The sequence below is a fragment of the Chiloscyllium plagiosum genome, chromosome 20 (genome assembly GCF_004010195.1).
Source record: "Chiloscyllium plagiosum isolate BGI_BamShark_2017 chromosome 20, ASM401019v2, whole genome shotgun sequence".
Lineage (NCBI taxonomy): Eukaryota > Metazoa > Chordata > Chondrichthyes > Orectolobiformes > Hemiscylliidae > Chiloscyllium > Chiloscyllium plagiosum.
This window is the reverse complement of record NC_057729.1, coordinates 4,548,140-4,573,603: the sequence shown is the minus strand read 5'-3', so window position 1 is coordinate 4,573,603 and position 25,464 is coordinate 4,548,140. Positions and strand designations below refer to the sequence as shown.

The following is a 25,464-nucleotide window of genomic DNA, read 5'->3' as shown; positions in this document are numbered from 1 at the left end:
TGACTCTCGCCAAGGATAAAACGAGCCATTTCCTAGTCTTGTTCACTCAGCTACTCACTGTGTAATGCCTTATGAAGCCTGACAAATGTGATATTAATTAGATTGTTTAAATTATACTCAAATGCTTTATTTTAATGACTGTATAAACTGATTTCCTCTCTTTTAACCACTGTTTCCCAAACATGGTTACTTTTCAAAGTTTCTAAAATATATACATATTCTGGGGTCCAAAAGAATTTTAAATGGCTTTGCTGAGTTGCGAAGGAGGAGGAGGAAAATGAAATCCTTTCATCCCCCTAATTTCTTTTGTAAATATATTCCAGATCCACAGTCATCAGGTCTATCAGGAGCACAGCCACATTTGGTACTTGATGGTATTGCTGCCCCCAATTCACACAGTACTGTCAACTTAAAACAAGGTAAGCAAGCCCATGGTGCCGCAGAAAAACACACAGCAATATGCATAAACATAGTTTACAAATTACTTGCAGCTGTATTTTGCATAAACTCTGTAGATTTTCAGTTGTTCTGAGACATGAGCATGCGTGGGTAGAGCTGGGATTATCAGTACCTCAAAGTGAAGGTCATTCAAAGAACAAAGAACTGATCAAGTGGATAGGGCAGTGAGTTCAAAAACTGTCCTTGAACAATTGGGCCTCATCAGCCAAATGTTCAGTTTTCCTATTAGTCATAAGGATCTTGGCTCATCGATTCCCTTTTGCTTGTAATCGGAATCCATTTCCAGTATCAGGATACTGTGTGTCTGAATGGTGGAGGGTGCTGTTCAGCGAACACTCAAAAACAAAAGCATGGTCTCTTTTATTTTAATCCTCATCACTTAATCTGCTATTTTTTTCTGGCTGCCTTTCATTTGTTTAAAAAACGTAATTTGTGACACTGTATTAGTATTTGGAATTACTCTGGAAGATCAAAGTGGAGCAATTTCTTTTTTGACTGAGGATAATCCTTGATGGGTTTGGTGAATTTGAAGTGGCTTTGTCATTTCCTGACCAAAGGTTGATTGCCTCTGGATTATTTAAGAGTTAAGTTCAAGTCCTGAGCAATCATTGTCCGGGCCAATAATCAACCTTCTCCTTTAGTGTCAGATTTTTCATCAGCAAGTGGATCTTGGAGAATGTAGCACAGGATTTGGATTTAAACAAATGGTTTGTTATAAACCAGCTGAATGGATTGGAGGGTGAAAGCTCTACTGATGGTCAAAACTTATCCTGATAATTCTTGGGCTGTTCTTTTCTTTTAAAGCTATGTTTCATTACTCTACAACGATTTCTTAAAAATGTAAAACAATTTGTCCTGCACCTCTCACTGGCAGCCTGGCTCACTGGTGGCCTCTTGTGCCAGAAAGCTGTCATGTTAGAGTCCTTGTGTATTTTCAAGGCTGAGATAGATTCTTGATCAGTCAGAGTATCAAGGGTTACAGAGAAAATGCAGGAAAGTGGACGTGAGGAGTGTCAGGTCAGCTGTGGTTCTGTTGAGTGGCAGAGCAGGAGTAGCCTAAGCCTATTCCTATCTTTCATGGTCTGAAGGTTGTGCATTTGTGTTGCGGTTCTAAACTTGAGTGTACCTTCTTGTGTGATGTTTAAGTAGCATTGCTGAGCATCACGAAGATCAATATTAAACCAAAATCCCATCTGATTTGTTTAGGTGGATGTGAAAGATCTGTATTCAAAGAAATTCTCCTGGTGTTCTGGCCAACATTCACCCCACTCCCTGACCTAAAGCATCATTCACCTCATGCTTATTTGAGATGCTGCATGTAAAAGGGCTGTCCCATTGAATAAACAGCAACTGTGAATGCCTTATGAAGATGCAATCATGTAATGCAAATCACATTGGGATGACTTGGGAAGTATTCTATTAATGAAATTTACTATTTCTGAAATCTGTTAAAGAATCCTGTTATGTTCCAGATATACCTTCAATCATCGCATATGATCAAAATGGTCTGAAAATAGAATTTTCTTTTGAACGGTCCAAAGCAAATACGAACATGCTGTTTATCACCTTACGAGCATCAAATTCCACTGAGGTGGACATGAGCAACTTTATTTTGCAAGCTGCTGTACCAAAGGTTTGTCTGAACAGTTTCTAGAGCTCTGGAATGAGGATCATTGGCTGGTAACTTGAGTTTTCCGTTTTATTTTGTCAGGAAGCTGCTTTGTTCCTACACCAAACTGTAGACAGCCTTGCACTTGTGTATTTCTCCAGTTTGTCTCTTACCTCCCCTGATGCTTTCACTCATCTGAATCATTTTCCTAAACTGAAAATACTATCTAATGTAAAGTGTTTTTTTTTTAAATTCGGTCATGGGCTATGGGTGTCACTGGCAAGATTTGCATTTATTGCCTATCTGTATTTACCCTGAAGGTGATGGTGAGCAGCCTCCTGTACGTGGTGTAGGAACACTCCTGGAGAGCATCCCAGGAAAAATTGCGTGATAGTTGCTAATGCGATAAAGTGTACATATGACTTCAAGTTTGAGATGCCCTAGGGACTATTCCCATTATGTCCTATGTCACATTAACCAAAGAGGTGGTGAGGGTGTTGCAGTTAGCTTTAACATTTCTTGGTTATGGAGAAAATAACTAGCCAGGGTTCCTGAAGCTGAGTGCTCACCAGAAAGTTTTTGGGAGCCTGCAGGTTTGGGAAGCGGATAATCATGACATCGCTGAATTTGGCTGGATCAACCCACAGGAAAATAGTTTGCTAACTCAGGCCCATGGGGAAGATAGCAGAAGGTGCTGTGTCCCACTAAGGACCCTAACCAGAGAGAAAAAACAAACAACCGAAGGAATTATTGAGACAGGAGAGAAACGAGTGTCTTGGAAAATGAAGAAGTCTTACACTTATCCCTTCCCTGTTTCTTGCAGTCCTTCCAGTTGCAGTTGATGTCTCCCAGTGGCAGCAACATTCCTGCTCGGAATTCTGGAGCTGTGACACAGTTAATGAGAGTTCTCAATACACAAAAGGTATGTCTCTTCCCCATCCACCCTAATTACATATCCCTTTAAATACATCTGTTTTCTCACGCTGCCTCTTTCCTCCTTATCCACTTTGTATGGAAGCCCATTCAATTAAAAAAAGTAAGTTGGGTTGAGATATTTTAGAGTAATTGCATCTTTTCTTAGCAAATGGCAATGGACACCCCCATGCCAACCCCCACCCACGTCTCTCTTCACTGGCTGCTGTGAAGCTCTGAACCCCCCCTCCTCCCCAGGTGTGCACTCTCAAGTTTTCTTTCCTCCACCCCTTGCTCCAATAGGTCTGCTCAGTCCCACTGTCTGAGGGCTTATGACCTATTTCACCTATCAGATAAGGTGGCAAAGGGAAAAGACTTTGGAAGCAGAATGTTAACATGCTTATTCTTGTTTAGCATCATAATGCTGCTTAACGGTCTTTCCCTTAATAAAATTGGGCAGTAATTAGCTTCAAATTACCCTGTGAGGCCATGGCAAGTTGTGAGCCCACACAGAGCATTTAACAACAGTTCAATTGAACTTGATACCATTCTCGGCTTCAAGTTTCTTCTGTGAACCTCTGATTTTGTTCAAGACAATCCACACCAGTCATAGGGTGCTGAGGGCATTGTACCTGTTAACCACCAGAACCCAGCAAACCTCAGGTATTTACCTTGGTTAGTGTGCCTCAGGGCTGCGTGTCGTTAAATGAATGAGCTGAATGTTAGAATCAGAAGGATTCATCAAACAGTTTAGAAATGAGGTGTAGGCATTCTTAACACTGAAATTAATCAAACTGGCCAATGTTAGGGACCTGATTCCTGTTGCCAAAACCCAATGAAAAAGATGCAATTTGCTCTGGAATCTTCCACACAGATTTTGGTTCATAGGTAGAATTAACTGCCGGAGGAAGTGGGAGATTCAAGTACAGTTACAACATTTAAAAGACATTTGGACCGGTTTATGAAAAAGAATGGTTTAGAGAAATATGGGTCATAAGTAGACTAGTGGAACTAATTAAGTTTGGGAACATAGTCAACGTGGAGTATTTCCGAAGTGTCTGTTTCCAAGCTGTATGACTCTATGACTTTATCTCTCCACCTGCATCTGTAGCTGCATCTCTCTCTCTCTCTCCCCCTCGCTCTCACCTGGTATGTACACATCAGTTCTCTCCACACTCTAAGTCACAGCAATTTCAAGCCTCTAAATGGACTAACAGTGGGAAAAGATTTGGGATGCACTGCTGTGATGTGCTGCATTCCTATTCATTCAAAAAGACTTTTCAGAGTAGGATGTGCCTTTTTTCAAACTCAGGGATTGAATTCATTCTTTAAACATGATGCAGTGCTGTATTTTTATCAAGGCATCAAAAAAGGTAAAGCAGGCTCATGATGGTAGTGCTGCATGTTATAGTATCTGTAATGTTCCTGCTTTGTTGGTTAAACTGGTGTAATGTACAGGGGTTGTTGATGCCTTGTGAATGGAAGAAAGTCAAAGCTCATTCTGCTTCAGTTGAACTTATCTTGTGAACCTGTGCTGTTTGCACTCATTGTCATTAGTTTTAATCTAATTAGGTTAGAATCCCTATAGTATGGAAACAGGCCGTTTGGCCCAACAAGTCAGCACCAACCCACCCAGACCATTCCCCCACCTTGTATTTACCCCTGACTAATGCAGCTAGCACTATGGGCAATTTAGTATGTCCAGTCCACCTGACCTGCACATCTTTGGACTGTGGGAGGAAACCAGAGCACCCGGAGGAAACCCACACAGACACGGGGAGATGTGCAAACTCCACACAGACAGTTGCCAGAGATGAGAATCGAACCCAGGTCCCTGACACTGAAGCAGCAGTGCTAACCCATGGAGCCACCATGCCGCCCAATTTTGTTTTATTTTCTATAGTAAGTTTTATTTATTTCTCATAGATCTCCCATGACATCGCTGACAGAACATACTGTTTTATAGTGGGAACAAAAAATGAGGGGCAGTCCAATTTTTAGATAATCTTTCAATGATAACTGTGCAGAGCACAATGAAACTAAACATATAGAGTAGAATGTCTTGGGTTCACCTTTAACATACTAAAGCTCACCACAGCATCTCTGGCCTGGGGGGGAATAAATCAGTAAAGTTCCTTAATCTTAGCTGAAAACAGTGAGGAAAGCTGTGATTGAACAGCCCACCTAAGCTTGCTTGAAAACAGTGGCCACTTGTTTATGTTGTGAACGAGCCTCCAAATGAGCAATCGACACCGTTCAGACAGGTATTTTTAGGCAGGCTGTACATTGAGAGTTTCATTGGATATTCAGAGTATTTAGATCTCCATCGTTCAGTGTTGAGTAGATGTAAATCAGTATTGTTTACATAGAGGTACAAGAGCTCACTAGTTGAGGCTCAGTGAGTATTCAGTCTGAAGTCTGGATCCATTGTAAATCATTATTACTACTTACCCCTCAACTTTAAGGAAGCATACTAGAAAGTGCATGTGTATGAGAGTATTGAGGAAAAGTCAGACCCAGCTGTAGTTCCAACTTTGTTGAATAGCCTAATGATGATAATACCCACTTCAGGAAGTTACAGGTGTCTGAGCAACCACTGTGTCATAACATTACACCTTTTATGAAAGCAATGGATAAAAGCTGCGACCAAAGGAATGTCTTACCTTGCACTGAGGTGACCCATTGTCCTGACCTCTGTTATTTTGTACTCATATGGCCATTCATTTGCTAGACAGTATCCTGGAGTTAGACAGGGGATGAAACATCTGCAACACAAATTCCCAGCTTGGCGAACAGAACCACAACATTGTTGGCCTTCTAGTGTGTATCTGTCATCCATGGGAGAATCTTTGACAACAAAGTCATGATTGGCAATTTCAGTTTGGACTTTCCGAAATGCTGGCCAATAATAGGAGTACAATGCTGCACCAAATGGAATGTCTTTGGATTACATCTCAATTCAGTTTGTTGGAGAGGAGGGAACTTTGTCTTTTGGGAAGTGGTATATCTAGATGTATCAAATTGATCTCAAAGTCTCCCATTTCTACTCTTATTTTCTGCAGTTCTTCTGTTTGAATAATTTCAGAACAATATTACTGTGAGGACAGTGTTGGGATCATCTCCTCCAGTACTTTTCCATAGTTCATGCAAGGTAGTTATCGTTCAACAGTACATTGAAGTTTGACCTAAAGAGTTTTATTTTTCCCTTTCTTAAAGCACCCACTGAGGATGAGGCTGAAGTTGATGTATAATCACAGAGAAGCACCGATTGAGGTCATGGCAGACATCAACGAATTTCCACCCCAAGCCTGGGAGTGAGTGAGCATTACAATGGAATTCATGGACTAGACTTTACACTGTGGTTGCTGGCCAGAAGCTGCTGCAATGTACAATCATCCCTGTGAATGAAACTGGCACCAGACTGCCTAGTATTGGAGAGGAAATTGAATATTTCCTAATAACTGTGTAAGGATAATACTTCTGTGGTGGATCCATTGCATATGAGATGGAATCTCATATCTTGAATTGTCTGTTACTAATGGATCTGGTTGTAATAAGATGTTACCTTGCTTCGATGAACAAAAATAATACCTATGTTAGTAGGTAGACAAAAAAAAATCATGAAGTTAGAACCCAGCCCATTTGGTTTAGGTCAGAATTCTATTTATTTGAAATATTCAAACAAAGCAAAAGAATTATTAATATTTAGTACTGTGACTCCTCCTACAACTTAACATGGCCATTAATTTAGTTTGAGATTCTGTTGCATTTGTGGGCAGCTGCATTGTAGGTTTCACTAAGGTAGAACAGAAGCTCTGGAAGAGAGAAACGGTCATCTTTCCACATTTTAGACACCTTCTTCTCCCCCCCCCCCCCCCCCACCAACAGCATGGCAGACATCCCAGTGATGGAATATTTTCACTAATATAATGTTGTCATGGGATCCCACTGTGACAGTCCTGCAGTCACAGTCCTGAAGACACGCCATTGTCAACTGAAGAACTGAACAGGCACTGGGAGAAATAGTTTAGTTTGCAGTCCAGATTCTTCTGTTCTTTCTGAAGGAAGTCTTCTTGTCAGTGCATCTTTTAAACCATACACTAAGCTATTAGAAAATGCACCACTTCATTTTCTGAAGAACTGCAGACCTAGTTACAAACTGTTTTGCACTGATCTTAAAAATGAACAAAATTAGACACTGGCTATTCACCAAAATGTAATCATATAAAACAAGAATTCATTTGAGGCTTTAGCCACCAGGTGATGAGCCATTTCACACTTTCAGGGATGGCTATTCAGGGACTTGAGTTCCAGTTGTTTATGCATCTGTATGGAATTTTTTTGTTGCCCATTTTATTGATTTTGTTGTAACTTGGTACTTTCTTTGTATTTTCTTTGCTCACTGTTTCCAGGATAGGTGCAAATCTGTAACATTTTGCTCACCAGAAAATCCATTCCATTAACACACCACCATTTTGTTTAAACTTGAGAGTTTCTCTTACTGAAGGATGTTGCAACAGCTTTCCAAAACAATCAATTATTTTCCATGCAAACTGTTGACCACTTCTTGAGTAACTTTCTCATGGTTTAATCTAAACTCTAAACTCAGCTTGCAGCCTGTATTTGCAATATTTATTATGCTGCCTTCACCTTAAAGAAGGTGATTAGTTAGTTATCTAACTACACTTTGTGTTGCTGTGAAAACAAAATTCGTTGATGTTTAAGAAAAAAATCTTCCTATTGCTGCCTAACTGGTCAAAGGCAGATTGTGTGGATGGGGAGTGCTAACTTGAAATAATTTGTCATTGCTATTGTTTCATTTGCTGCCACCCAAGTCACTCATCCTTTAGCCACAGTATGCATAATTTGCCCTAAGTTCTCAATAGATTTCATGCAGATCCAGGTATGGAAAGAGCAGCAAGATTTGTGTTCCAAATTCGCAGGCGGAAAGTCCTGCCATGGTTGTTTGCCCCAGGATTGGAGACACAAAGGATTACTACCATAAGCTTTTATATACCCAATCCCCAGTGGTGGTTTGAAATGTCCACCAGTATGTATTTGGTGGTTGGTGTATGTTTGTAGGGTTCTATTATGTTACTGATGGGTTATTCTGCTAATGTCAGTCTGTAATCTGTCCGTATTGCTGCTAAAGCGGTTTTGTAGTCATGCAATGAAAAGTAGATGGACAACTTCTGCTGGAGTGAACCACTGCCACAGCAACACAGTAGAATGCATAGATTTCAAACCAAACAACAGTAGTCATAAATGCCATGCTGGTGATCACTTTTCTGTCTCTACTGCAACTCTATGGCATATACTGTTTTCCAGGTTCCAACCAAAAAGGAAGGAGACCAGACAAATGCTCTGATATGCTGACTCTGCATTACTCAAGAGTTCTGCATATCTCTAGAGGTGCATGAATCTTGTGGATCATGTTGCTTAAATGTTGATGTGTTCAGAAATGATCCAAGCTATTCCCAGGCCCAAACTGCAAAACAATTGACAAAGGGTCCTCTCACTAAGACACTGAGTTCACTGGAAAACTTTTCTTCAGCACTACGATTTGCTGTGGGGGAACAAAGTCGTGTTTACAGTTTAATTTTCTTTACATATTGGAAGTGTTCAAATGAGCTTTTTTGTTTACTTTGTTCTGTGAATGTTGTACAAAAGAGTGGTGCAGACCTAAATGTAGATCATAAACTTTGTATGCAATAATAAACTACAAATTAACCATGATGGTTTCTTGTACATCTGGAGAATTGAGATGAAAGGTTATTAGGAAATATTCATGACACCTTTCAATCATTCTGGTTAAAGCTACTGTTCATAGAGTACAGGCAAACTTTGCAAGGCTAAATGCTATGAGGCTAAGTCTAACAAGCAAAGGACTCTGTGCAGCATTGAACCTAGCACATGATATAAATTGATTTCAACAAAATTAAATGGGAGATTCTTTGACTACATGTGGTAGAATTTTAGCTGATATGTGTGTCTAGGCACATAGTATAATTCTGCTTCAAGTGTGACTGTGTTTGTCTCTGCAATGTAATTCTTCCCAGTTTTGAATGTGAATTTAGTTTCCTATTGATGTGTTGCACTGATGAGGTGCAGTAGCAATGATATCCATTGAGGTACTTATGGATGATAGATACTAAAACATCATCAGTTTTTTTTTTCGCAGTAACAATACATTTTATGGCACTGAATAAAAGCTATTTTGAAAGGAAATCATATTTCTTTTTTTAATATTTCCCCCTATATTCACCTCTACATTCCTGTTTAAGTAACAGTTCCATGGCTGTAGAACTTCCAAACCCCTTATTGTACTTGAGAAGGTTATGGTAAGTTGTCTTCTCAAACCACTGCAGTCACTGCCGCTGTTAGGTAGTTCCAGGACTTTGATTCATTAACAATGAAGGAATGGTGATATGGTTCCAAGTCAAGATGGTATACAACTTGGAGAGAGATTTACAGTACTCCAGCCTGTGGCCTTCTATTTGGTAAAGGTTGCAAGTTTGGAAGCTGCTGATGAGTTGCTGCACTGGCAGTGTGATTTTACATACTGATATGTACTGTTACCACTGTCAATTATGGCAAGATTGAACACTTCTGGTGGCCGGCCTGCTGATATAATGGACTATCTCGCCTTGAATTGTATTGGAACTGCACTCAATCAAGCAGGTCACACTCCTGACTTGATACCTAAATGATGGAGAGTCAGTAGATGACTTATTCTAACCTCTTGTATTACAGTATTCAGGTGGCTGGTATAGTTAACTTTCTGGTCAGTTAACCTCCAGGCTATTGATGGGAAACTCACTCACTGTAATGCTGACAGAAGTAAACAGGAGGAAATGGATAAATTCTCTCTCATTGGAGACAGTCATTGACTAGTGCTTGTGTGGCGCAAACGTTACTTAACACTCATCAGCCAGCATCATTTAACTAGGTCATAACAATTCCAGGCACGGACTGCTTTAGTTTCTGAGTATAATACTAAGCACTACTCAATCGTCAGTGAACTTCTGATTTTATAATAAGTAGAGTTCATTCCAGATTTCCATTGACTTAATTTATCTTTGATCCTTCATTTAGCCAAATGCTGCCTTCATGTTGAATGCAGTCACTCTTGCCTTGACTGAGATCCAGTTCTTTTGTCTATGTTTTAACCAAAACTGAAAGAGCTCTGGAGTCAAACTTCACTTGTAGAATCCACAATGAATTGAATTGGCAGAGAACTGACATCTCTGATGCTGAGAATACAAGGAGGCCAAACTGGGTCATCCACTCAGCAATTCTGGCTAAATATCATTGAGAGCACTTTGCCTTTGCACTGACTTATTGTGCTTTCTCACCATTGAGGATGAAAGTATTTTCAGAACTTCCTCTTCCATTGAATTTTTTAACTGTCTATGATCATTTGCAGCTGGATGTGATACGACTGCAGAACTTGGATCTAGTCCCTTGGTTAGTAGAATTGTTTCATCCTGCCTGCTGGATGCTGCTACAACCACTTGGCATGAAAGTAGTCCAGCATTGTAGCTTCACCAAATATTCCTGTCCTACAGTCTTTATTTGTACTAAGATTAATTCCCTGCCTAAATGGTAACGGTAGTCTGAGGCCCATGTTGGATGGTAAAATTACAGATTGTGGTTGAAAATATTTCTACTTCCTTGTTTAATGAATAAAGCTTGACCTTCTATGGAATTTACAACACAATAAGTAAATATACCTGTATTGTAGGAAATGTTCTCAACTAAAATGTGCCTCGTACCAAATCAAATAGTACCACTATATGTGGTTCATCAGTTTAATTTAAGGCAGTGTTTTTCGATATGTGAAACTTGCACAGTATATCTGAGATATACATATAAGCCAAATTAAGTACTCTCTGAAATAGCTGAATAGGCCAAGTGAAATTGACATGAAAAAATGTGGTGTAAAGCTTTTTAGAAATCACAGCTCAGAAACAGGCCATTTAACCTTATTGGGTGGTCTTTGTATTCCATTCAAGTGTCTTAGTCTTCATTAAATCTTATTTGTGTATCCTTCTGTTATACTCCTTTCTCCCTTGTGCTCATATACCTGCTGCTTAAAATGTATTTAAGCCATTCAACTCAATTTGTCCTATTAATAGCAAAGTCCAAACTCTAAAAAATTAGTAAAGATGAAAGATTAATAGCAGGAAGGAATGAAACTATCGGAGCAGTATGTGATTGTATAGAACATAAGGCAAGATATGGGAACAGAATTAGGCCATTTGGCCCATTGAGTCTGCTCTGCCATTCGATCATGACTAATAGGTTTCTCGACTCCCCATCTTACCTTCTCCCCATAACCCTTGATCCCCTTACTAATAAAGAATAATGAATCAAGAATCAGTTTAAAAAAAAGAGGCAATGGACATAAAGGGTGGTATAGATGACAGCAGTGGAAAAGCCAAAATCTTTTAAAGATTTTTGCAATGTTAAAGTATGAAGAGTAGTTTCAGAGATGTTAAAAGGTGAAATAATATCACCGAAGTAATCTGAGTACGATTCACTTTGTGGTAGTCACTGAAGAGATAGGGTATTCACATTGAATTCCTTAAAACTGGTCCAGAACATCTGTTAACTCATTCCTTAGTACATCAGCTTAGGAACCTTCATTCTCAACTACAACACCTTAAGATTTCTCCTGTCCCTCCTTTGCAGTATTGCATTTGAGAAAGATCAAAAACTTCCAGCTCCAGTCTGTTGTGTTGCTGCCTGTTACCAACTTCCGTCCCTTGTGCTCCATGCTATCCCCAAAACCACTGGCTATTTTCTCTACTCTTTTTCAAGTCTCTTTAAACCCTACCCCCTTTTACTAACTTCACCAACCATCTCTCCTCATGTCCGTGCCCCAGTTCCTCACACAACATCTTAAGTCGTTTGCAAATATCTCTTTTTAAGGCACTAAATATATAAGTTGCTTCCAGAGAGAAAAACAAACTGTAGAAATAATATTTTAATGAAAATGTACAAAAACAGGATTGATCATAAAAATAGTTCTACCAGCATCACCTCTTCAAACATAATGTGATAGCACTCACCAGAATAAAAAATGCTTAGAATACAAAACAATTCTGAATTTTACAACTGAAAACATTGTACAGTAAGACTGATGGGTTCTGTAAAAAAACATAAATCAAGCACATTCTTTTAATTTGTCCAAGTTGTATTGCCAGAATCAACAGCCTTCTCAGGTGGCATTTTGGTTCAATGTTAGTTGCCTTGTTAAGTTCGAGCCTCAGTCCAGAGATTTGAACAAATATCCAGGATATTTATGATGGGATTTATAAACCAAAATCCCATGTCACTTTGAAGAACAATAGGAATATTTTCCAGTGTCCTGGCCAACATTTATCCCAACTTAAAATTTATCGTCTGACCATTAATCTCTTGTTTTATGAGATCTTGCTGTGTGCAAATCAACAGTCTAGTTCCTTGCATCACAGCAGTGACTACACAGGAGCAATTTTTTGATTGGTTGGGCAATGCAATGGAATACCCTGATGTTGTGAAAAGTGTTAGATAAATGCAAGTCTCTCTTTTAATTGTCTATGTCCTTTGAAATATCTTTTAAATCTAGTGGTTTCTGGTAGGATACAGCCTGCAGTTGCTAAATGTTTCCTTCTACCTTGCGTAAATGGCTGTTCTGCAAGTGGGGGTCCAGTCAGTGATTATCATCAGAGTGTTACACTCTTTCCTAGCCCTGAACCACTGAGATCTGGGAGCTCCTCAGTTCCTATACCTTCTATACCATTTTGAAGTCAGGAAACTAAAGATCCCCTATATATTTTGTGTTACAACATATTTGGAAGGGCTCTGTCCCCACCAGTCCTGGCTTTAAAAGAGAAGAGGAAGTTCTCTTTATCACTGAAGTCAAGATTCTTTTTAAGACCAATAATACTCCTATGAATTGGCTGTAAATTTTAAATGGTGCATTATATACCAATTTTAACAAACTTCAGCTAAAGGGTTTAAGTTTGCATATATTGCATTAAATGTGACAATATGAAAAGTAATATTCTGTAAACATCAAAATCCCTGTGCAGCATAAATGGTTTTGCTTCAACAATGAATTCTGGAAGTATTGACAATGATGACTGGGCATCTGTACTAAGAGATTTGCATTTGTATCAGTATGGATGTTATTGATGATAGAATTCTGGTAGAGGGCTCATGCTATGAAGGTTTGAATTTACATTAGTGGCCCTTAACACACTTGCTCTCTATAACCTACCTGGGCTTCCAATGCCTAATACATTGCCCTCAATTTTAAAGTTCTCATCTGGTTTTTTTTCAGTGATCTTGCCTTTCCCAGCACCTTCACCGCTACAAACTTTCTGCTCTACTTCAATTCTGGCTCTTTGCACATTCTCATTTTCTTCATTCCTGTTGGTGGCTTGAGCTGCCAAGATCCAAAACACAAATTCCCTCCTAAACCTCTCTGTCTCTCCACCATCTCTTAAAACATTTCTAAAACCTCTTCGATCAAGTTTTCAGTTTGCTGAATTAATATTGCCTTAAATGATTTGGTGTCAAATGTTGATTTGTAATTGTTTCTGAGGTAAATTGGTATGCCTTATCATAATAAAGGTGTTGTATAAATGCTAATTGCTGTTAACATATGGTCCTTGGAGGTGAGGGGGCTACTGAGTTCCATAATACACTGAAATGTCTTTTACTGCCTGTCACACATCTGAGATCTAACACAGATGACTCACTGGGCTGTAAGGCAAAGGCAGCAAGCACATGGGAACACCATCTCTTTTAAGTTGCCCTGGAATTATATTGTCATCCTTCACGGTCAACCTGTCCCAGTCCCCTCTAACAGTACTATGAATCTACCAATACCAGATAGACTTCAGTGGTTCAAGATTTTTGTTTGTTCATTCATGGGATGTGGGTGTCATTGGCTAGGCTAGCATTTATCGCCCATTCTAAATTGACCAACAGGTGGGGTTAAGGGTCAACTTCATTGCTGTGAGCCTGTAGTCGCATATAGGCCAGATCAGGTAGGGATGGCAGTTTCTTTGCCTAAATGATATTAGTGAACCAGGTGAGATTTTCTGACAACATGGATTTATGGTCATCATTAGACTCTTAATTTCAGATTCTTATTGAATTCAAATTCCACCATGAGCATACTGGTCTAGCCAAAATTGTTCATGTCCTTTTTTTAAAGCATAGCATCTAACAGCATCAGTCAAGATTAGAGTGGTGCTGGAAATGCGGAGGCATATTCTTGGTTGGGTCTTGTGTTGGTCCCGGTGGTGGTCTGAAAGAGTGTGGCTCTTAGTTGAGGCATAGATGCATGGCTGAGAGTGTGATGGCATTCCTGATGAAGGGCTCTTGCCCAAAACATCGATTTTTTCCTGTTCCTTGGATGCTACCTGACCTGCTGTGCATTTTCAGCACCACTCTAATCTTGACTCTTCTCTCCAGTCCTCACTTTCACCTAACTAACAGCATTAACCTAATCCTATACCGTTCACTTCAGTTAAAAAGTCCACAAAATTGCTGCAAGTCAGAGTTCTAGCAGCGAGGTGATGAAAGTTTGTTATCTGGGCTCTTAGGAGAATTCAATGTTGGATCGGGTGTATAAAGAAAAAGAAACAGTAACACTCAATCAAGACAAAAATTGAAAATTAAAAAATTAAAATTGAACATTAGCACTTGCAAAGGTGTCACATGTTCTGCTCATTACCCAGATTTTTTTTTGTGATTTGACTGGGACTGCTCTCCCCTCCAATCTGAATCTAAAGGAGTCAGAATTTTGTTTTTATTGATATTACATAAGATTGAATCCAGTATTTAGTCTTGGGAAATGACTGTTTTGGTAAACATCTATTTTAACTGGGATACCATCAAATGCAGTATATGATGTCAAGTACTAAACTCAGGCTTGTCTTCCTCATGCATGGGAGAAATTGGACGTGTTCCACTGGGAGCAAAATATTCTGTGCAATGAATGGACAAGTGATAAATTGTAAACCAACAATGGATGAAAATTGTCTTGAGTGATACTATAAAGCAAGTGAATCAATTATAAATCATGTTACACTCTGCTGAATTTGCAGTTGCCCATTGTGTTCCACCACCCAGATAAATTCAATTGTGATGAGATAGTCAGTTCCCCCTTCTCTCTCTCTACTTAAAGCTGTTACACATGGTGTATCATGGGGGCACAAGCACCCTCACTATGGTTCATGATCATCAATGAGACCATCTCTACCTCCCAAAAACCTGTGTTTTTTGTAGTGAAGAGACAAACATTCACCTCATACTAGTGTTATTCTGCACCCCATGACAAATCTATTTTCCTTTCAGAGAGGGAAGATTAACCATTCTCAATGTACCACGGTGTTGCAAAGAATAAAATAAGTTGATGTCTGCACCGTTTCTAAGTTTGCTCCTTCCCTACCTTCTAAAGGGTGTTGGGACATAGAAACCCTGATAAAACAAAATCAGGATGTCTCAGGAGGGAGAGTCCCAGTGACAGTAATGCTAAGTTACAAAAAACAATCACTGACCCTTATAGTCATTGGCTGTATAAAAATTAGTTAATTAACTAAAACATTTTTTTGCCTGCAACTTGAATATTATCCTCAATCTTTCCACTTTGTGCTGAGATTTTCTCCTTTCTCCAGGCACACCTCACCTTCTATCAATCTCCTTTTAAACTGTAAAGTTCTTGTACCTTAAGCAACTTTTTTTTTATTAAGAATCCACATACAATACAAGTACAATTCTAACTTCTCCCTCATGCTACAGACAGGTCAAGAGGAGCGAGCAATAACAGAGACTGGACAAAATGCATTAACAAACTAGGGATACAGAATTTCTGTCAAATGATGTGACACAGAATTGTGTCATTGGGCAAATGAGGTGAAGCTTTAAGTCTTGCTTTCTCTGACAATGAATCTTACTGAAATTTGTATCCTTGCACCTTCTGCAATAACCCTCCACATGCCTGCAAACACCTACATGCCAACTTTTCCTTTATCCTTCCACACTTCAGCCAAAGCTTGGTCAAACCTTAGCTCTGATTTGTTCCTACTGGACTGCATTTTCTGCCTAAACAGACATTTCAGCTGCCACTTGTCTTTCTTTTTAAAAAAAAATCCTTTAAAGGAAATGGGCAGAGCCAGCCTGTGGTAGTGAGCTTCTTACAACACATGGATTGCAGTGGTTTATGTAGATCCTTGACACCCTTAGAAAGGGAGGTCCAAATTTTTAACACAATGACACTGAAGGAATAGTCACATTTTTCCAAGAATGAATGGGGAGTGACCAGAGGGGAACCCGAAGGTGGCATTTTCATGTATTTCCTGCTACTGTCATCCTAGAAGAAAGTGGTTGTGGGTTTGGAAGGTGTAGAAGAGCATTAGTTAATTTCTGCAGTGCATCTTATCGATGGTGGACACTGCTGCTATAATGGTGCTGAACATTGTGCAATCATCAGCAAATATCCTTAGTCCTGACCTTGTGATGGAGGGAGGGTCATTCATGAAGCAGCTAAACACGATTGGGCTGAGGACTCGACCCTGAGGAACCCCTGAAAAGATATCCAGGAGCTGAGATGACTGACTGCCAACAACTACAACCATCTTCATTTGTTCAACGTATGAATAACCAGATGAGTTTTCCCCCAATTCACACACTCTCCAGATTTGCTAGGGCAACTTCATGCTACACACTAAAATACAGCCTTCCACCTCAACTCTAGTTGCTTTTGTACTCACAGCAATGCTTCTTCTGCATTTTGCCAGTTATTTTTGTCTTGCCTCTTGAAGCCAGGGAGAGGAATCAGAAATCCACCTATATCTTTTATACTACTTTATGGTTCTAAAAGCAATTCCCTGGTATAATGAAACTTCTCTGGTGAAAACACAGGTTGCAGTTTAGTTAGTGAATTTAACTTTAGTTTTAAACATTGCTAAAGCTACTTCTTTTCACCTAGGTTATAATGAACTCTAAAACAGTTCAAACTAAGACATTTTTGGTGCAGAAAGAGTGGAAAGGTGGGGTTATAGAATCTGAATTCTGATGTGGCAAGTTTATGATGAACCAGATTCATTCCTCTTGTACAATATCCAACCCTTTTTAATAAATACTGTTTCGTTTAGCCATAAATACAGAAAATGTGATGCCACTGCACAGGAACAAAGTTTTAATTGATTGAAAATCTAGCAGTTAGCTTCTTCCTCAGTTTAACCAGTTATTGAATAAAACCTTGATCCCAGTTTGCTATACTGCACTGTCTCATTAAAAACTGGCTTAAATCAAATGGCAAGAGATAAAACAAATTAGAAAAATGCAAAAATCTTTTTTTTTGTAAAGTGAATTTTAGCCAAGAGATAAAATAAAATGCTTCTCAGTTTTCAGCTCCCCTCTAAGATGTGGCTTGTTCTAATAGGAGCCTGAGCTGTTCGGCCTGCTGAGATAGTTCTGCCACCTGATCTTTCATCTCTTGTAAGGCCGTGGGGTTTGGCTGCATTACTGCATTCTTGGTTGCCATGGCGACCTTTTTCATCCATCCACAGAACTGATTGCTTCTACTAAGCATCTCTTTGTGAACGTTCTTCTGTTCAGTCTCACGGCACAGCAAGTCCACCAGCTTTTGGCCAATCATTATCACTACTTTGCTGTTTTTGATTAAAACTTCAGAGGACTGGTTTTCATTGACATTGTCAGTGAACGCAATGATAGCCTTTTGCAGGGCATTGAAGAACATTCTGCATTGGTCACTGCCAGAGGTCAGGGACTTCAGATCTTTAATACTGCTATCTCTTGGTTTTCGAATCTTTTCTTCTGTCATCTGCACAAGAGCAAAGCCAAGTTAAGGAAGTCTAAATCTGAATTATAGCAAACAAAGTACTCTTCAAGTACTTGCACTGCGTATGAAATTAGACGGTTTATTTTTGCACACAAGCACCCAAAGACAATGAAATAAAAGATTTGCCTTTACAATACTTTTCACAATCAGACACCTTGAAGTCTTTACAACCCATGAAATACTTTTTGAAATGTCATCACACTCTCTCTTTCTCACGCCCTTTAGAAAGTCTTTAAAGTTGTACAGAGGGACAGACATCATTAAAATGGTGAACAATTTAATACGACCACAAAAACAATTCAAGAATTCATTTCTGAGAGACTGTATAAAACTGATAGAACCATGGTCAGACTACAACTGAAAGGTCATGCATAATTCTGATTTCTATTTTAAAAAAGAGCAAAGAGGCACTGGAGAAGATGTAAAAACAAACATATATTAGAATGAACCTGAAGTTGAGCTTATACTCAAGGTAAAATTGAAAGGAGATAGGTTTCTACTTTCCAGGGAGAAAACAATTCAAGCATCACCCAAAAAAGATCTTCACACTGTCAGAATCTTTCATTATGTTAGACATACAGGTCATTCTCCTATAACGTGTGTTTCGTCAACTCGATTTGGCTGTAACATGACTGGCGAATTGGGGAACGATTTTTAAAGAAAGCAAACTCCCATTGGCTATTACACGATTCCATCCCTGGTTACCTTAAATTCATTCTGGGGTATACTTCTGTAACCCTCTGGGGCTCTATACTCTCCCTCATTGTGAAACCACCTCTAGTCCCCACAACTGCTCCACATCAGAGAAGTGTTCTCGCTGTACCTCCTACACTCCCAACAACCCTTTATATGTGTGTCACTTCCTTCAGACCCCCTCCTCTCCAACGTCCTGAAACCTCTTGGCATTGTAAACCTCCCTATTTTCTGCACCATCCTCCTGTACTTAAGCCCTCTCGATCTTGGTAACCTCTTCATGTCCCTATAAACCTACTGACCTCTAACCACCTTCAACACCATGAATCCGAACAATTACTGAAGCCTTCGTTTGGATTTTTTTTTCTCATTTTTAAGTGGAAGTTTTGTGAGATGCAGGAATTGGTTTCCAAGTGGCAAGAAACCAACGCAGTGAAGTTTTATGGATTCTGTTGTTCTCTACAGATTGTCACTCAAAGGACTGTATAACCAGGGAACCTGAGTGCAGACTGGTATGACCTGTACTCAAACTTAGAAACCCCTTAAAGTATAAATTGATTGTATTTTTTCATTAATATATATGATTTTAACATTTACTTAGACTGTGCTATTGTTTGTGTTTGGTTAACTACTATTTTTTGTTTCAAAGTTTTACTGACATTTTTGGTGGTTCGCCCCTAAACCGGTTTTTCCCATAGGTGCTATTATTTCCATTGCACAATTTTCTATAACATAAGGTCGCACAAGGACAACTACCACATTATAGCAGAACAGACTGCAGGGAAGACACTTTTACCTAGGCCAGGCCAATATCTACTCATAATAGGGTATTAATAAATCCAATTGAGAAATCAGAACCAACTCAGTCATACAGCATAGAAATAGATCCTTTAACCCACTACATTTTTGCCAACCAACAAACACTAATCTATACTAATCCCATTTAACTGTGCTTGGTTCACAACTGACTGTGCCCTGGGATTTTAGTCACTCATCCAGATGCTTTTTAAATGGTGCGAGTATCTGCCTCCACTACCCTCTCAGACAGCATGCAGTATATATCTACCACACTCTGGATTTTAAAAAAAAAATCACCTCTCCTCTAAACTGCCCAATTCTCACCTTAAAATTATGCCCTCTGGTCTTAGCGGAGGAGATTGACATGAGCTACTCTAACTCCAATCAGATCCCCCTTCAGCCTTCTCTGTTCCAAGGAAAGCAAACCCAGCGACTTCTCAAAACTGAAGACTTTTCATCCCAGACAATATTCTGATGAATCTCCTATGCACCCTCTCCGATGCAATCATGTCCTTCTGATAATATGGTGACCAGAACTGCGCACAGTATTCAATCTGTGGCCTAACCAATGTTCTACAAAGTTGTAACAAGACTTTCCTGTTCCTCTATTCAGTGCTCCCTTTTTCACCACCCTGTCTGCCTGTGCTGATATCTTCACAGATCTACAGACTTGTATACCAAAGTCCCTGTGTTCCTCAGTACTCCCTAGGGACCTATCATTCATTGTATATAGCTTTCCCTTATTAGACGTCCCAAAGTGATCAATGTCAAACTGTAGCCTGAGACAATCCTCCTCACTATCACCACCACCAATTTTCTTGCCATCCACAAACTTTAATTATACCTTCTAAATCCTCAAAGTTGTTAATGCAAATAACAAGCAGCAAGGGTCTCAGTACCAAATCTGCTTTCCACTGCTGTCTGTAGACTCCCAATCACATAACCAACCCTCTGCCATTATTTTTTGCCTTCTATTTGAAAACCAAATTTGGATCCCTGGATACCTTCGAGGCCAGCCTTCCATGTGGGACCTTGTCAAAGACCTTACTGAAATCTATGTAAACCACATCAACTATGCTGCCCTCGTCAATATATTGTCACTTATTCAAATAAACTCAATCAGATATGATTTTCCTGTAACAAACCCTGGCTGACTACCCCACATCAATGCCTATCCTTCAGAACTTTTTCCAATACTTCCCTACCACTGATATCAAAGTAACTCCATACCCAAAGGGGAATTCAGTAAAATGGAACAGTTGACATTAATAATACAGCTGTATTTAAATACACACAGGATGGGAAAGGAACAGAAAGATGTTTTGATGCAGAAGTTGAGAGTTTAGAGCCCAAACACTGATAATGACCTGCTAGCTTGAAGTTTCTTTGCCATAAATGAAATATAACATAAGTTATGGAAACTGGAGAAAGATACAAGTTTATGACTATGGGAGGGGAGATTTGGCTTAGTGTGATACGTGAAGGAAAGGGAAGCTACAGAAGCAGTTGATTAGAGACTCAATCCTCGTTACCAAAGAATTCATGAGCTCCTCTACATTATTGCTGGAAGACAGGTTTTTGTTGGGGGTGGGGGCGGGGGAGGCTTCAAAGTTTCACACAGTCCTGACTCAGAACTATATCACTATCGCTTCAGTGTTGCTGGCTCAAACTCCTGGAGACCCTCCCTAACAGCATTGTGAATGTACTTACAACACAAGAATGACAGGCTGTGGTCCAGCCACAGGAAATGATACACATTCACCATTATGGTTCAAACCTGTTAACCCTCCAGCATGAAACAAAAGGGAAATAAAGTCCCACCACTTCAAGAAATACTTTTAATGAGAGAGCACATTCAATGTGTTGCTCGAAGACTTAAAAAATCAAAGATATGGTGCAAACTTAAGCAACAATGTACTTTACAAAATCCCAGCAACAGTGAAGCAGGTACCTTTCGTTCTAAAAGGAGCTTCTTTTGCTTGAAGCTCTCTCTCTCTTGGTGTTTGATGCTTTCCTTTTTTTGCTCTTGCCTTTTGAATTCCTCTTTCCTCTGCAAAGAAACACCAGTGAGATTATCAGGAGAATGTTACTCAAGGTCCCAGAAGAGGTCCACTCAATAAGGGCTTACACCTGCCAGCATCAACCTCCAGCCTGCTGAGGAGCACCAGTCATTAGGCAGACTTTGCTGCAGAGGTACAAGCACGGGCCACATTGATACTTAGGCTGCCAAAGTGGACAGCTGTGTTGTAAAAGCTGCTATCAGGATCACTACTTCCTGAATTTGCACCAGTCTCTTCGCAGTTTCTTAGATAGCACTTTCCATAAAGGCATGGACAAGGTCAGCAGAATCACCATCTGTAAGTTGCCTTTCAAACCATACAGCATCCTGACTTGGAAATATATCGCTATCTCTTCATTGGTTCAAACTCCCAGACTCTCTTCCCGTACAGCATTGTTGATGTAATTACAGCGCAAGATTGACAGGCGATTCACTACCACCTTCTCAAGGGCAGCTAGGGTGTGCAATAATTGCAGGCAAGCCCACATTCTGAGAATGGATTCTGTACAAAATACAGGATGTGCCAAGGAGTGTGTCAGTATCTAAAGGTCATTGAGAGTGTGTCACTATTTAAAGGGCCTACTGGAGTGCTTCAAGATTTAAAGGAACCACTGGGAATAATATTTACAGGGACATAAGGAATGCAGCAGGATTTGAGGAGGAAAGATGCAAACGCATTTGTTAAACTCTTTTCACATTGCAATATGCTCTGCAGCCACGGATCACTGTTGTTATGTAGGGAGAAACTAATACATATCTATTAACTTCCTGATCAATGCTTAACAATGATTTGGGAGGCATTCAGAACTTGCAAAGCAAAATTAATGACTTTGTATGACAATATCAAAACAGGATCCTTTGAATGTGTCAGAATATAAGTGAGGGTGGTACAGTGATGGGAGTCCCTATCTCTGAGCCAGGAGGCTCAGTTCAATTTCCGCCTCCTCCAGCGGTGTGCAGTATAATCTCTGAACAGGTTGATTTAAAATGTCTATAACGGAGACTCTTGACAGGTGCCAGCTTATAACAACCAGATCATCCCAATGTGCTTTGCTGCCAATTAAGTACTTTTTGAAGCATAGTCACTGTTGTAGCAAACGAGGAATTCTCAGGAGTGTCATTTAACTGCAAAGATTGGTTGCAGCACACTTGTACTGGCCACATCGCCCACACCTGTAACTGTACTGTCTGTCACAGCAAATCCTATAATTAAAGATTATTAAAATACAAAGTTAAAAAATCTCACAATCTCTATGGCACGGCGCTCCGAAAGCTAGTGCTTCCAAATAAACCTGTTGGACCATAAGCTGGTGTTGTACGATTTTTTAACATTATGCACCCCAGTCCAACACCAGCACCTCCAAATCATGATTAAAATACAACAGAGCTGTGGAAAAGCTGAAGTAGATTTATGGGATTGTTCTGGAGCAGAGTCACATATTAGCTTCAGCAGAAATTACCCAAATACTAACTAATTTGCTCTAGTTACAAGATTACACTTTACTGTTCCTTATTTCCTACACTGCAAACATCTGTTCATCAAAAACTTATATAATTTCACATACAAGAAATTTGCAAAAGCAGACTATAACATGAAAGATATTCACTCTGCTTGCATGTAGTGAGATGTCAGGTCATCCTGAAATCTCTGCTTCTGATCACTGCCAGATTGATTGCAGCTCACAGCAGCTGGAAATAGAAGTAATGCTTAGAGGTTCAGTAGAGAAAGACATGGCTCAGAAGACGTCCAGTAATAGCGGAGGGGGACTGGCAGGGTTGCAGGAGAGAGCTCGGTGATTCAGAGAAGCCACTAGGGACTTTGGAATGGACAGTGAGGTCAGAGGAGAGACAATGAGGACTTGAGAGTGGTAGCAGCAAAGGCTCTGGAGAGGGCTAGTGAATGTAAACTAGTTAAGTACATAAAAATGGATTGTAAAAGCTTCTACAGGTATATAAAAAAGAAAAAAGGTTAGCAGAGACAATTGCGGGTCCATTATAGACAGTGACATGTGACTATCATGGAAAATGGCAGAGAAACTAAATATGGGAGGATGTTACAAGCAATCTCCCAGAAATAAAGATACCCAGGGGATGAGTGAGAATAAGGAACTGAAATAAATTAGTAAAGAAGCATTATCAATAATTATTAGAACTGCAAGTTAACAAATCCCAGTATATAATTATCTACTTTCCACACTGGTGTAAGAGGTGGCTACAGAGATAATGTATTGGTAATTTCTTTTTCAATATTCTGCAGATTCTGTAAATTGGAAGGAATGAAATCTAACCCCACTGCTTAAGAGAGAGTGGGAAAAGATGGAAGTACAGATCTGTTAACCTTATATCAGTAGTAAGGAAAATACTAGAAACGATGAAAGGATATAATAACTGGACACAAAGTAATAATTTGATTGAACAGAATCAACAAGGATTTATGAAGGGAAATCATGTTTGAGAAACCATTTTTTTTGAGTATGTAACTAATAGAGTTGATAATAGGGGACAAGTAGATGTAGTGTATTTTGGTTTTTCAGAAGGCTGCATAACATACACAGGTTAATGAACAAAATTAAAGTGCAAGGGATTGGGATAATATGAGGATTGGTTACAATAAAGAAAACAAACAGTAGGAATAAATGAATCATTCTCAGGTTAGCAATCTGTGTCTAGTGGGGTATAGCAAGGATCAGTGCTTGGGTCCCAGGTGTTCACTATAAAAATGATTTGGCCAATTAAAATTTACAAAATCTGCTGTGACACAACACTATGTAAAATTAAAAATAGTGACAATGCAAAGGAGCTTCATAGGTAATTAAACAAGTGGAGGGACTGGGCAAGAACACGATAGGTGGAATATAATGTTAATAAGTGAGGTTATCCGTTTTGGTAGACGATATGGGGGTACACTATTTGTTAAATGGTGAAAGATTGGAAAACGGTGTTGTCCAAAGGGACATATATCTACGTGAAACCCAAGCACACAGGTGCAGCACAATTAAAAGGGAAAACTGTACACTGCCCCTTATTGTGAGAGGATTTGAGTAGAGAAGTATATTTGCCTTTCTGCAGTTGCACAGAGCCTTGGGAGACTGCACCCCTGGAGAACTGTGTGCAGTTCTTGTCCCCTTTCCTAAGAAAGGGTATACTTTCCATATAGTGAATGTAGAGCAAGTGCATCAGATTGATTTCTGGGATAGTAAACTGGACCTGTATTGTCAGGAATTTAAAAGAATGAGAAGTGATCAAATATTAACTTTAAAAATTCATAACAAAATAGACAGGGTAGATGCAGGCAGGATGCTTCCCCTGGCTGGGGGAGTCTAGAACGAGGAGCACAGTCTCAGAGTAAGGGTAGGACCACCTAGGACAGAGGAGGAATTTCTGCAGCCAGTAGTTTTGGAATTCTCTGCCCAAGACCTGTGAAAGCTTGGTCAATGAGCACATTTAAAGTACAGATTGATTTCATTAACATCCATAAATCTATCTAACGATTAGAGGAAAGTGCAGAAAATGGTTTTGAGACAAAAGATTAGCCACAATCTAGAATGATAAAGCAGAGTTGAAGGGCTAAATTGCCAACTTCCATTCTTATGTTCCAAAGGTTCTGGAGAAAGCAAGTAATCGGGCAGCAGAGAAGTGAAACAGGATCTAACAGAGCATTCCGAAGAAAAAGGTGAGCAACTATGCAGACACAAACCAGTGCTAGCACCGTTTGATCAAGTTCAGTAATGGCAGTGGGAGAAACTAGGTAAAAACAATGACTGCAGATGCTGGAAAGCAGATTCTGGATTAGTGGTGCTGGAAGAGCACAGCAGTTCTGGCAGCATCCAAGGAGATTCGAAATCGACGTTTCGGGCAAAAGCCCTTCATCAGGAATAAAGGCAGTGAGCCTGGAGGGTGGAGAGATAAGTTAGAGGAGGGTGGGGGTGGGGAGAAAGTAGCATAGAGTACAATGGGTGAGTGGGGAAGGGGATAAAAGTGATAGGTCAGGGGGGAGAGGATGGAGTGGATAGGTGGAAAAGGAGATAGGCAGGTAGGACAAGTCCGGACAAGTCATGGGGACAGTGC

General features: G+C 39.7%; 2 protein-coding genes across 6 annotated transcripts in view; one reads left to right on the top strand and one right to left on the bottom strand.

Annotated features, from left to right (window-relative positions):
• The window catches only part of LOC122560002 (AP-1 complex subunit gamma-1-like), a 138,231-nt gene extending 129,023 nt beyond the window's left edge, over nucleotides 1-9,208 (top strand). For all 4 annotated transcript variants that reach the window (XM_043710151.1, XM_043710150.1, XM_043710149.1 and 1 more), the window contains 4 exons: nucleotides 324-419; nucleotides 1,932-2,092; nucleotides 2,892-2,990; nucleotides 6,197-9,208. In XM_043710151.1, the coding sequence (XP_043566086.1) occupies nucleotides 324-419; nucleotides 1,932-2,092; nucleotides 2,892-2,990; nucleotides 6,197-6,298 (458 nt within the window). In that variant the 3' untranslated portion in view covers nucleotides 6,299-9,208. The remainder of the gene's footprint in view (nucleotides 1-323; nucleotides 420-1,931; nucleotides 2,093-2,891; nucleotides 2,991-6,196) is intronic.
• A 6,949-nt stretch (nucleotides 9,209-16,157) lies between these two features.
• LOC122560001 (enhancer of filamentation 1-like) overlaps nucleotides 16,158-25,464 on the bottom strand; it is a 105,440-nt gene continuing 96,133 nt past the window's right edge. For both annotated transcript variants that reach the window (XM_043710147.1, XM_043710146.1), the window contains exons 6-7: nucleotides 21,289-21,387; nucleotides 16,158-17,828 (exon numbers count right to left, since the gene is read on the bottom strand). In XM_043710147.1, coding sequence (XP_043566082.1) covers nucleotides 17,403-17,828; nucleotides 21,289-21,387 — 525 coding nt within the window. In that variant the 3' untranslated portion in view covers nucleotides 16,158-17,402. The remainder of the gene's footprint in view (nucleotides 17,829-21,288; nucleotides 21,388-25,464) is intronic.